Consider the following 14,057-nt stretch of genomic DNA (forward strand, 5'->3'; position numbering starts at 1 on the left):
AGCGTCCAGACCATTTTTCAGGGCTCACAAAAAATATGTGGCAACTGACTTCCCAAAGGAACATGATCACCTTCCCTTTCATCTTATTTGCATCATCTACTGAGTCATGGAAAGAAAAGCCAAAGTCAGTGTCCAGCATCAAAACTGAAAAGTGAAAAGGAAGGGTAAGCGATTGCACGTGAAATGCCTTTCTGGCAGCATGATGGGAGTTTGTAATTCTGCAGGGGACTACCTTCTCAAGACAAGGAAGGAGGGATTTAAGAACACAAGTTTATTCTTTCATATACTAAAGCTTAAATTTCAGCTCCTTTTTGGTAGAAAGTCCTGGACAATTACTTTCCTGCATCAAAAGAAAAAAACCAACCACGCAACATACACGACACAGGCCAGTGTTTTCCTTTTCCTGACCCTCCCTTCGGGGTCCTCTCTGAGTATAAAGGCACACGGCTCTTGCTTCAGTCCTCTGCATGCCTCTGGCCTGGGCCCTTCCCCTAAGCTCTTCTTCTGAGACATGCCCCAAATCTGAACGAAGATACAAAAGTTAGGGGCACTGGGGATTAGCTCCATTGGGGATTCAAGGGCTCTGCTGGTTCAAGGAGGCTAAAGCTGCAGGGATTCCAACCTTTGGATAAATGGGGGCCTAATACATTAAGCCAAACCTAGAATTCTTATTCAATAAACCTGCAGCCTAAGAGAAAGCAAAGAGCACAATCTGTTTACAACCTGCAGACTGACCTTAACCGCTGCTTATAATAATCTTCATCTCCATCATCTCGGCATCTCACTACTTTCCGACTTCTTCCTCCACAGGCAGTTTCTGCTTCTTCCCCAGAACTTGGAAGGAAGTCATCCTCGATCTCCTGCCCTGTGACTTTTTTCTGCCGTTTCCGGTGCTTGAGCACAGGCTTCAGTTCATAGTCCGTGTCCTCTGCCGTCAGCTCGGCCCCCTCGGCCTCTTCCAGCTCCTCCTCCGTGGGCAAGTACTCGGACTCTTCACCCTCAGAGCTGCCCTCCACCTTCGGCCTCACGTCAGACTCCAAAGGTTTCTTTCCTTTTGGCAAGCCCACCTTCCCCTGGAAATGAAGAGCCCTTTTCTGGAGCTTCTTCATGTGCTTTTTCAAGCGCTTATCTGTTTTCGAGAGAACTTTGCTTTGCTCATTTGGTTTGTTTTCGTGGAGTGCTGTGCTCAGTTCCGAAGTGACCGAGGCCGGGGTTTTTCTAGGAGCTCTTTTATTACAAGCTTGCTTCTTCCTTTCAAAAGACAATTTTGCTTGATCTGCCAAATACTTTTCAAAACCCGATGCTTCATTGAGCATTAGTTTTCTAGGCTTTTTCTCCTGTTTCTGAGGGATCTGGGTTCCAAAAGGCGTCATCTGGCCCGTGCGGATGAGCTCTTCCCAAGCGGTCTCCTGGGCAGGCATGAGCATGCTGCCGAGACAGGACGGCCCCGGTTCTGAAAGAGGGATGACAGTGCATTGGGCACTAGCGGAAACCTTTCCAAGAGCACAACACAAATAGTCACTTCTCCAACAAACAGCAACTATGATTAACTCACATTTTTAAAACATACCATGGATGGGGGCACCCGGGTGGCTCAGTCTTTTGGGCCTGCAACTCTTGGTTTCAGCTCAGGTCCTGGTCTCAGGGCTGTGAGATTGAGACCCTCAGCGGGCTCTGCACTCAGTGCAGTCTGCTTTAAGATTCTTTCCTCCCTCCTGCTCCCTCCCCCTCTACTCCACACCCCACTCGCATGTGTGCTCTCTCTCTTAAAAAAATAAAAAAATTTTAAAAAATTAAAACATACCATGGATGTACAAAAGCATATTGTGTATAAAGAAGAGAACAAAATTTATTATAGCATTCATCATGCCAAATTCAGTATACTGAGTCAAAAAGCTGAATCCTCAAAAACTTTTTCTTTTTTCTCTTTTTTTTTAAGATTTTATTTATTTATTTGAGAGAGAGATCACAAGTAGGCAGAGAGGCAGGCAGAGAGAGAGGAGGAAGCAGGCTCCCCACTGGACAGAGAGCCCGATGCCGGGCTCGATCCCAGGACCCTGAGATCATGACCTGAGCCAAAGGCAGAGGCTTAACCCACTAAACCACCCAGCTGCCCCTCTCAATAACTTTTTCTAAAATAATGCATTATAAATATACTCTCTATGCAGCCAGAGACAGACCTACCCATATGTAATGTTCAGACAAATGTGTCTGTTTCCTTATCGAAGAACAGCCCCCAAGGAAGCACTCTCCCAAGTTTCCATGCCACTTCGAGTACCAGGACCCGCACAGACTTAAAATGCAAGAAACAGCAAAACTGCAAATGTTTAAAGAATCAACATGCACCTGAATAGGTAAAAGTTCAGTGTTTGCTCCGCACAATGTGGCTATTTAAATTTAAGTTGAAAACTCAGATTCTCAGACACACTTGCCATATTTCAAGCGCTCGATGAGCCGGGTGGGGCTAAGGACGACCACAAGGGACAGCACAGACAGCACTCCTATCACTGCCAGCAGGTCTACAGGACAGCACTGTTAGATGTGCGCCTGACAGAACGGAGGGTGTAAACGGGAAGTTCGGTCTTAATAACATAAAGTCACCCGGAAATCTCTGAACTTCATCTCCAGCAGCATTACTTTACCCAGAGCTGAAACTCCAACAGAAGTAGGGCTGAGCATGAGGAATTCACATTCCACAATCTACGTTTCTCATGGTGCAGTAACACCACAGCCCGTTCTTCACTAAACTTGCAGTGAAGAAAAATACACATCAGGAAGTGCACAAATGCCAAGTGCACAGCTCAGTGACTTTTCACAAAAAAACACACTGCACACCCATCTCCAGATGGAGAAACAGAACCTGCTAGCACCACCAGATGCATCTGTGATGGCACGTCCCAGTCTCTACCCCACTCCCAGAATAATGACCCACCACAGCTGTCCCTGGCTTTGAGCTTTATGTAAACGGAAATGTTTGTACACTTGTGTCACCTTATTTGGCTCAACATTACATTTGATATTCATCCCCATTCTTGAATATAGCTGCAGTTGCTGGTTTTCACTGTTGTTAGTATTCTATCACATAGCTACACTGTAATTTTTCCATTCCACTGTTAATGGACATTTGGGTAGTTTCCAGATTTTAGTTACTATGAATTACGTTGCTATGAATATTCCAATACACATCCATCAGTAATTTGTGTATACGTAATTCTTTGGGTATGTTAAGCTTTAGCAGAGACTGCCAAATAGTTTTCAAAATGGTCCTATTAATTTTAAGTTCCACCAACAATGTTTGAGAGTTTCGATGGGTCTACATTCTTGGCATCATAGCTATTCTAGTACGTATGCAACCGTACCACTTTGTGGTTGTCATTTGTATTTCCCTACGAACTAAAGGACTAGGGCACCTCTTCATAGATTCGTTGACCTTCTGAATAGTCTCTTTTGAAGAAAATGTTCAGGTCTTTAGCCCTTCCCAAGAGTTCTTTAATACACTCTGGATTCCTGTCCTTCAATTAATACATGTGATGCAAGAATCATCTCCCACTCTTCAGCTTGCCTTTTCACTCTCTCGGTGTTCTCTTTTCAACAGAAGCTGTGAGACAGCTCACTCATCAAACCTTTTCCTTTACCATGAGCATTTTTATGTCTCATTAAGTCTTTGCCCCAAGATCATGAAAATACTTTCCTATGCTGTATTTTAAAAGCCTTGTTTTACCATTCACATTTATATTTAAAATCTATTTTTCATTTATTTCTGTACATGGTGTAAGTGCCCAAGGTTCATTTTACCTTGGTGTGAATGAACCCAGCACTACTTACTGAAAAGATGATACCTCTTCACAGCACTGCACTGCTGTATCTGTCATAAACCAAGTGACCACGCGGGGATGGTTCTGTTTGCTGGTCCCTATATTCTGTCCCACGGGTCTATTTGTCTTTCCTTGTGCCCATACCTCACTGTCTTAATCACTGCAGCTTGATAACAGGTCTCGATATTTTGTTCCTCTTCAAGATGAACTTTTCTTGGCCCAACACATTTTTACATCAATTTCAGAATCAGCTTGTTGATGCCCCTACCCTCACCCTACACTTCCCACCCCAGACTTTCTCCCTCAGAAAAGAAAAACAAACAAAACCACCCACTGAAATGGTCAGAGGGCCAAAAGGAATACCAGGAGAGACTGGGATCCTGGAAGGCACAGAAATATCTGCTGCTAAAGACAGGCCAAGTGAAGCAAGGGTGAAAAGGGGCTTCTGGAATTGGGGAAGCAACCACTAATCCTGGGCAAAGTTTTACCAAGGAAGCAAGAGGAGGTAAAATGCAGTAGAAGGTTTTAGGCAGCCAGACAGGAACAAGAAACACGGCCTCTCAGCAGCAGAAAGCCTTGGTCGCAGGCCCAATAAATTCTGAGAGACTGAAATGTAAAAGTTCATCCAATATTTTTTCTATTGCCTCAATTAATTCTTCATAATAATTCTCCCATGTTACGGAAACAACTTCAGAAACTAGTAGAAAATATCTGCTTGAAAAGCTTAAATGCGAAGAAGCCTTAATCTATATTTCAAATATTAAATGACTGAGCAGCTACCCACAATTTCTAAACACACACCTACACATACACACACACAGACCACAAAGATATTTCATTTCGGAGCTTATGCATTTTCTCAAAACATTCTCCAAAAGACACCCATTCTGGGGAGTAATAAAAACAAAATCGGAGCCATAGTATGATAGCTTTTCTTAAACAAAAGAAGTGATGATGCTTGGAAAGCCTGTCAAATACATCCCAAAAACATATGTAAAATCAAGTCTATGAATGCTGACTGTGATGCTGGGCTTAAAAATGTAATTCAATCAAGAAGTCAGTTGTCTCTACAAAATTAACTACACAAGAATGCTAAGCTCCCTAATTTATTAAACTAATACCAAGAGTACACCAGCAGTCTCTAGTAGATGGAGTTGAACATTTACTTTCATTCTCCAAATACCCCTTATAACTTAAGAGATTTGGTTCTGCAGGTGCAGACAATAAAATCTTCCTCATCCATTTTAACAGTAAGGCAAAGAAAGGGATTTTTCCTGAAACCCCGGCCAGGACTGAGGAGATACCGTCACCGCTACAGGCATCAGGCACCAATTCAAGAACAAGGAGACATTGTTTCCAGTAGCCTCACCTATATCCTCCTCCTCCAAACTGGCATGGTCGACTTCAACTTGTACCTCCGCTCCTCCAAGGATGGCCTGGAGACGTTTTTGTTTTGCTGTGATCTTCTTTAGCTGTTGTTCCTTGAGTGGTAAATATTGAATATAGAAAACAGCAATGAAGTGATTTATTGCTAAATACAAAAGATAAATTTAAAAACTTTAATCAAGGCAAAATAAAACAGAAATTCCTATTATCATAAAGAACTATTATCATAAAGAACCATATTTGAGCCAAAAGACGTAGGACGTAGGCCTGAAAGCATTCCCATCGGGCGGGCAGGCATCCCTGTGCCCACCCACTCTCCTGGCTGGGCAGCCCAGCTTTCTATATGCCTAAGCACTGAAGTTCCTGGGCACTGACACTGCACTAGGAGGTGGAACTGCTCTAGTTAGGTTTCCCCACTGCCCAGTGGGTAAATGACTAAACTTCTGTTTCTGACTTTAGCAACGGACAGGCTATGAGGTCAATAGGCTGTAGGCAGAAGAAACAAACACAACTGTTCAAACACATAAAAAAGCACCTTTGATCATCTACCGTCTTTACAACTGTCCTTTACAGTCTTTTATAGTATTCTACCCAATTACTAGACTTTAAAAGGAATATACATTTGAATATACTCTTTTACCCTACCCACCCCAGACCCCACTTTGTCTTGTCTCCCTCTCTATCACCAGAGCTCAGCTATGCAGCGATTCCTAGGGCCTCTCCAATTAACTAGGCCTATGGTACCTGGTTGTTCTTCCCAAGGTCAAGAATGTTTAAACACCAAATATGAGAGTGCGATGAGGAGAAATGCTGAGTATAAATGTCGTGTTATACTAAACTGCAATTCCTTTTCCTTCAGTTTTCCCTCATTTAATCTCATTTAAACAGCCTTTCTAAAAAGAAACAAACAGAGCCTTTCTCTCTGAATAGTTTATCTCTAACCATCAAAGGGCTATTTTAGAAAGATAGGAATCTACAGCTGACTCAGACTAGTATGTAAAACGGCCCAAACTCTGGTCCTCACTGCTCCTTGAAACCTCAGCCCACCAGAAGTCCAAGGTCAGAGGTCTCTGCACATCCTTTCACATGCTCCCACAAGAGGCCAGATGTCCTCTCTCTGCTTTGGGGAGACCTCAGCTGCTTGAGGCCACTGCTAACTCTGACTTTTGGGCTGCTATTCTGGAGGTAGGTGATAGAAGATGGGACAGTGAAGATAACGGACTGGTGAGTGGAAAACAAAAGGAAGCACTCTAGAGACATCACCAGTTTAAATAAAGTAAATGAAGTTTAAATAAAAGATGCAAGGACTTTACTCGCAGCAGTGGGTCAACTGCCAGCATAAGGACATCTGCTCGTCATTTTGGATGGCAGAAATCAAATGATCAAAACCAGGCATTCCTATCCACTCTGATCTATTTTCAAAAAGCATAAATTCCAAAAAATGTTACAAACCTCAAAAAAACAGTGTCATAAGTAACAGATATTCCCTACCCTGAGGTTGTACAACCCTAAGTGCAGATCCATCAGTGTGTCTGGGTGGTAACCATAATACCTAAGAGTAATGACCCTGAGTATATGTGGGGTGATGGCTGTGGCCATACGAAACACAATAATCAGGACAAGCAGGAGCCAAGCAAAACAAACAAACAAACAAAAAGAAAATTCACACAACACAAGGAGATGGATGTGAGGCCCATATGCCAAACAGGTGCCTAAGCTAGGTAAAAGAAAATGGCACAGCAAGGAAGACTATAATCATCAACATCAACAAGACAGCATGCAAAGCCAGCAAGAGAAACTTCTCTCAAGTATATGTGATGTATGTGTGTATTTTAAAAGATGTTCTTTAACATAAGATATTAAACAGAAACAGCTGAAATATTAAACGTGAAAAAGGAACTCAAAATTTTCTATTATACCTATTTCCTTCACATCTTCTTTTCAGAATACTTCCCAAATATTAAATAAACAGCAATGATGACTTTTTCAAAAACGCAATACTTAATGTTATTTGGAATCACCTTATTATACTTCTGTCGTTTTACTGAATCTAGTTTCCTGTTGATGTCTCTGTTGGTGGCAGCTTGAGGGCTAAGTTGTTCAATAATTTTATTGATTTGCCTTAGGGATGTTGTACATGACCTGAAAAATAAAATAAAATGTCTATTTTCCACTCTGGTAACATTTTTTTGTAGTGTAATGTGAAGACAGAAATGCTACAAAGATGTCATTTTACTTCTTATTAACTGACAGATAAAAGAAACTAAACCAGAATGCATGTTCTTGTTGCCACATACACAACTTGAAGGGTTATTACAAGTTTAAGATAACTGCTAGTATTTTCTTTGATCTGGCTGATTAAAATCAGGCACATTCCCATTTGTAAGCTGTTTCATTCATTCTACATTTTAAGTGTCTACCCAATTCAACAGACTGTGCTAAAACAATGTACAATAATTGTCCTTTTAAATTAAAATAAAATGATATACGTTGTTTGGTTCTTTAAGATTTTAGTTTTTCAGAGCAGTTGTAGCTTCACAGCAAAATCGAGAGGAAGGTACAGAGACTCCGATATAGCTCTTCCCCAAACACACACAAGCTTCCTCATTATCAACTACCCATACATGGGTTTTTAAAGCCCCTTTTGGAAGTAACCCCAAGTCTGGAAAAGTACTAAAAATGATGACACTTTTTTATAAAGTCAGATACCTGTGACAATATTTTTTTTCACAATACTGGAAGACTTGTTTGCTGTAGCATAATATTTTATAGTGTGAAGGGGGGGGAACCAATCTCTAACATGATTCTTCTAAAACAGACACAGTAGAATGTAACTCCCAGTTTTCAAAACACAAATTTAATCTTGACACTTGTATACTTTGCTATTTGTATCCTTTGTGGATATCAGGACTAAAGATGTTATCAATGCAAGTTACTGGCAGTCTAACCACATGTCACCACGGATGTCATGTTCATCCATGAGGTAATTCCTCAGCACTCTGTCACCTAAGCAAGCAGGAGGCACATATCTAAGATCAGATGTGAAAGTATGTTCCTTATCAGGAATCGAGCTCCCGACACCTAGAATACCATAAGTACTCCCGGGTACCTGCCACTCAGGAGGCCAAGAGAACACACCAGGAAGCTGCTGGCAGAAAACATGTCCTTGAAGTTCCAACCGCCATCTGCACCACAGTGTCCCCAGCCAAGGGTAGCCAATAGCTCCTCATTCTTCCGTCCTCTCCCCTTCCCCAGCCATCCCCATCTGAGACTGCACCATTCCTCCCCCCACTCCTTTTCTCTTTCAGGCTTGCCTGACACAGCCTAGAACACTGGCCAAGACAGGGCAGACTGGCAATAGTGAAGAAGCTCCACCGTCGCCTGCCCCACCCTTCCAGCCCAGGTCCAGAGCTGCTTCTCCTCCAACACACAAATGAAGTTTCCATGGGACTTCATCTTTTCTATTGAGTCAAAAGTAGGACAGAAGAAAGGAAAGGCAAGGAGTTGTTTCACATTATTTCTCGAAATGCAAATCTGAAAAATTATCAAAAGACGGACATTGGGTTTAGACACAGGAAACTGAAAAGAAACTAGAGGGCAAGAAAAAAATGTAAGGGGTAAAGGCATGATGTGTTCCTGGTGTCTCAAGTTGCACACATCACACCTTTAGGTACACTTCTCCTGAAAACCATTCTGGGCACATGGTTGTGAGTTCTGGGCTACTCAGAACACTATTTCTCTCTAGGATGTTATGCATAAACAGGTTGTTGTGAGCTGACCTGAGACCCTGACTACCACGTTCAATGTTGCTCCTGCGGGAAAGGACTAAAGCTCATGCACACATGGTCGAGGACTGCCCTAACTGACTCCATCCTCCAAATAAGAGGTTCTATAAATCTCCCATATTTCTGGAATACCATGGCTATTACCTGCATTTCTCCATCACATGTAAACACAAAATCTGCAATCAGAGAAGACAGTCCACACTCACGTGAGGTCATCCAGGACTGATCGGTACTCCTTCTCCGCATCGGCAAGCTGGGCCGCACGGCTGGCCTCATGAATGGCGCTGTCCACTTGCCGAAGCACTCCCTGTTCCAGCACATCTTGGTCATACACATCCACACCCAACCCCTGCAGTTCAAGGGCCTGTGCACTTGGCTCCACCGTCTGTATGTGATGTCTGCTGATGTGCAGCAGGGCCGGCCCTCTCCTCGAAACTTCCGATGAACACCCCTCGACAGAACTGGATGGTCCATTAGCAGAGGAACAAGAGGGGAGGCTTTCCTCCACCTCCATGTGGCCATCCTTCTCTTGCTTGATGGTCATTTCTTGTTTATCATTGACATACTGACTTTGCAAACAGTCTTGCTCCTGAGTTGGACTTGAGTTGGAGATGCTCGCATTTTGCATCCTCTACAAGAATACCTAAAGGGAAAAAAAAAATGTAATAAACCTTTTTGGTTATAAAGAATTGATATTTATATAGTTTCTTAACATCTTTATAATTAAGGAACACTGAATTCTCAAAAGATCAACTAATAATCCTCCAATTAGATAAATTTGAGTTTGCAAGTATTACTTTTCTTAAAAGGGCAAAAGCTATACATCTTCTTGAGTTCTGATAATAAGAAGTATTAACCAAAAAAAGAAAGAAAGAAAAAAAAGACAAGAAGGAAAAAACAGCATCAACAATAAAAGACATTTGGAAAGCCATGTAAGAAAACTGGCACCCTAAGAGTCTTTTCCAAATCAACTGACGTCATTTGACTGCTACTTTCCAAGTTAGCATCTTCACTGCATTGTGGCACAAAAGTTTGATAATACAGTGGCATGATGAACTGTGATACACAAATTTAGTGAAGTAAGCAACAAGCTTCTCTATGAATCTGACTACTAGAAACTTGGCTACTTAATACGCAGAAACTCTGAATGAGACATAGTATCACCACTAAAATCTGGCATCTGAGAAAATTCTCAAAAATTACCCTATTCCAACGTGCAACACAATTTCTTGCCAATCAGGTTGTAAAAAACAGGTTAGGCCTGATTATGTCCAGCAGACAAGGAAGATCCACCCTCACACAATGCAAGAAGCAATATGAATTACTAAAGCTTTTTTGGAAGGCAATTTAACAATATCTATCAAGATTTAAAATGCACATGACCAGATATGTATTCCAAAGAAATACTCACATACATGCAAGGAAGGCTATTCACTGTAGCATATCAACAGTTTAATATAAGCGTATAAGCATTAAGTATTTTCAGTGACACTGATACAAAAGGCTTATAAACTGAAAAGAAACCACAGAGTATGAACACATTTATGTTAGATAAAAAAAAAAAGTCTATCTGCATCTGTGTGTATTAAATGCATTCAAAGTGATCTGGAGAGACACACCAAACCTGCAACCACTGGGGAGGAGGAAGCAGGATAGGGGAGAATAAAGGAAGATTTCACATTTCACTCCACATACTCAGGATCTCCTTCAGTAAAATGTATTCACTATGTTGCCTGTGTAACTCTAATAAATACATTAAAAAGCAACACAATAACCAAGAGACAGCCTTGCTTTTTATTTAACTAAATAAACTAAGGTTTCTTTCACTACCGAAACTTTGTTTATATAAAAATACCAGGAGTTCTCCCAATAAGCCCCAATGATTTCTCATTAAATAAAACCATCTTGGCAGCCAAGCACAAGTACAAAAACACCAGGAACTTAGCACTATCCCTTCCAGAGTAGCTTATTCTCTAGGGGAGGAGAAACATGTCAATAACAACACAGCAGGGTAGGTCTGTAGAAGAGGCACCAACAAGAGGCTGCCTGGAAACAGAGGAAGGGACAATGCTTTGGGTCTGGAGCTAAAGAAACTTATACAAGCTAAGATGTGAACCCCTGATCACTGAAGACTTCTGATACACTGAAGACACCCCATATATCCTGAAGGGAAGTAATGTTCAGAAAGGAGTCTAAGATAACAAGTCCAATGTGGACAACTGAGTCACTGGTGAATTCAGCCATAAAAATAAGAATCTCAGAAAGGAAGCAGATGGGAAACAGAAAGAGGGGCTGGAGAAGAAGACTAATCTGCTAAAAATGTCCTATAGAAGGGAAAAGCTGATGGGGAACAAACCCTGGTGACAGGTGTGGAGGGCCCCCCAAAAACACAGATTGCCAACAATCCCCAAGGCTGTACAATTTGCTCCTTGGGTAATTAACAGTCCAGGGAAATGTCACTGTTGGGAGCTTTCAGAGCAGAAGCAGCAGAAGGACAAAAGCGCATGGGTACAGATGCTGAAGAGAAGAGTAGTTCAAGTAACTGAACTTGGGGTCCTAGCTGGATAGATTAGAAAAAAAGAAGAAGAAGCCAGAAGGTACTAGGATAGGAAGGGAAGGAAGGAGAAAGGGAGACATCAAGAAGCCACTTGGAGAGTGACTATGGACCAAAGGGCCAAGTTTCCTGAGAATGAAAGCTGAAAATCAGGAAGTTTTCATCAGAAACTAAACAGTTTCAGATGTGAAATAAATCATTCATTTAACAAATACTTGATAGTCAATTATACCAGACAGTGTACTAGGTTCTGTCACCATAGAGCTTAGTCTCTTGGGAAAAACATACATTTTAAGAATTATATACATAGGGGCGCCTGGGTGGCTCAGTGGGTTAAGCCGCTGCCTTCAGCTCAGGTCATGATCTCAGGGGCCTGGGATCGAGCCCCACATCGGGCTCTCTGCTCCGCAGGGAGCCTGCTTCCTCCTCTCTCTCTCTGCCTGCCTCTCTGTCTACTTGTAATCTCTCTCTGTCAAGTAAATAAATAAAATCTTTAAAAAAAAAAGAATTATATACACATACACATATTTATACATTTAAACATGTTCATACATAAAATTATACCCACACATGTAATTATGGTAACCGCTATAAAAGTACAGGATTCTTTAGGACAAAGTAACAGAGGAAACTAATTGACAGTGCAGAGTTAGGGATAAGGAGGGAGACCGCTCTGATAATGATACCTGAGCCAGTGTCTGAAGGATGAAAAGGATTAAACAGGACAAAACTGAAACGAACATTTTGCAAAGAAACGTGTAATTTCTAAGGCTGGTAAGAGCTGGTGCACTTGGAAAATGAAAGGATGGAACACAGTGAGAATTTTTTACTTTATACTATGCGCATAACTGAGTTAAAGTTGCTGATAAGGATTCCATTCATTGTATAAATCTTACAGATTATTTTCTAACACTGCAAGGAGCAATCATCTGGAAAAACAGTATCTTCATTGTCCTCCCCTTTGAGCACTGGAACTTCTGTGGGAGGCACTGGATTCTGGTTTGCACTCGGTTGTAAACATGCCTAGCTGGGGAGGGAGTGGGGCATAAGTGAAGATGTAAAGAAGTGAAGATGGAGGAGGGGTAGCCAAGATCACAAAGGACCTGGTAAAACATGAACTTGGATTTCATTCCAATGATTTTGAAGACTTTTAAACTGGGTGATGATGTCATGACCTATTTGAATTTCCTAACAGATCACCTGGGCTACTGTATGGATAACGGACTGGAAGAAACAGTACAAGGAAATGACGGGTGACGCACGGGAGGCAAAACGACTGCAGCTTGGAACAGGCTGAAGATGGATGCTACGTAGGAAATCCGTGTTACAGCATTCGTATACGGACTGCTCAATCCCTTACACAATCCCACTTGACAGTATCAATGCCCAAAGCGCCTGACTTGTATTTACCCCGACGCTTTCTTTCAAGTAACAACTCCAGTTATTTTTTTCATCGAAATCGAACAGGGCCGCGCTGATGCTGCGCTCTGGGCCAACACAAAGCCCAGAAGCTCAAGTTTCCGGGCCGGCCCACTAGCCTGCCGCCGGCCAGAGGCTGGGACCCACCGCCGCCCCAGGTGAGAGCGCTGTGCGTCACTTCCGGCCGCAGGTGCGCGGGCCAGGAAGGCGCGCGCCCGACTCAAGGGCCAGTTCCTGGTCAGCCCCGCGGATGGACTCCCTCAAGGCAGCCAGATGCCCAAGACGAGGCCATAGGCTCCTGGGAGTCCGAGCTCGAAGTTCAGCACGGCCTCCCCAACACTCACCCCAGGGCCCCGCGGCCACCAGTACGGAAACGCAGATGCCACCGACGACCGCAACCGTGGAAGCCGGACCGGGGCAGCCGCGGCGCATGCGTCTTTTGTCCGTAGTAAGCACCGCCTCCAAGCGTGACCTAACCACGGCGCAAGTGCCGGAAGGCCCTGGAAGGGCGTGCGCGGCCACGTGATTGGACGGATGCGTGTAGCCCCGCCTTTCTCTCTGCGTTTTGTGTGTGAGGGTTGTACGGGATGGTGATCCGATGTGTGACTTGGGTCCGGCGTTTCAGTGCTGGTCAAAAAGTACCTCTTCAGGGGCGCCTGGGTGTCTCAGTGGGTTAAGCCTCTGCCTTCGGCTCTGGTCATGATCTTAGGGTCCTGGGATCGAGCCCCACATCGGGCTCTCTGCTCAGCGGGGAGCCTGCTTCCCCCTCTCTCTGCCCGCTTGTGATTTCTCTCTCTCAGTCAAATAAATTAATAATTTTTTAAAAAAGTACCTCTTAAGTAAGACGATCATAAGAATGGAAGGACATGTTTTCAGGAAGAAAGAGAGAGAGGTACTGTGTGCCGTGAACCCCGAAGAAAATAAGCTTGGGGAGGGGAGCCGGCTGGAATGTCCCATTTCAGTCGCCTCTCGCGGCGGGCGTTGTTGCTCGGTCTTGGTCATCTGGCACGGCTGTTCGCACGCAAAGAAGAGGGAGAGGCCTTGTTTGAACCTGTTGCCCCTCCAGCTCCTACACACACATCTGGGCGGGGAGGATGT

At 43.2% G+C, this 14,057-nt stretch overlaps 1 protein-coding gene across 2 annotated transcripts in view; it reads right to left on the minus strand.

The window, feature by feature from the left end:
- The window catches only part of ERCC6 (ERCC excision repair 6, chromatin remodeling factor), a 71,697-nt gene extending 58,288 nt beyond the window's left edge, over window positions 1–13,409 (minus strand). For both annotated transcript variants that reach the window (XM_044240008.1, XM_044240007.1), the window contains exons 1-5: window positions 13,304–13,409; window positions 9,193–9,629; window positions 7,223–7,343; window positions 5,185–5,296; window positions 736–1,453 (exon numbers count right to left, since the gene is read on the minus strand). In XM_044240008.1, coding sequence (XP_044095943.1) covers window positions 736–1,453; window positions 5,185–5,296; window positions 7,223–7,343; window positions 9,193–9,614 — 1,373 coding nt within the window. In that variant the 5' untranslated portion in view covers window positions 9,615–9,629; window positions 13,304–13,409. The remainder of the gene's footprint in view (window positions 1–735; window positions 1,454–5,184; window positions 5,297–7,222; window positions 7,344–9,192; window positions 9,630–13,303) is intronic.
- Window positions 13,410–14,057: the final 648 nt, after the last annotated feature.

This window comes from Neovison vison, chromosome 2 (assembly GCF_020171115.1).
Source record: "Neovison vison isolate M4711 chromosome 2, ASM_NN_V1, whole genome shotgun sequence".
NCBI classification, from domain to species: Eukaryota; Metazoa; Chordata; class Mammalia; order Carnivora; family Mustelidae; genus Neogale; species Neogale vison.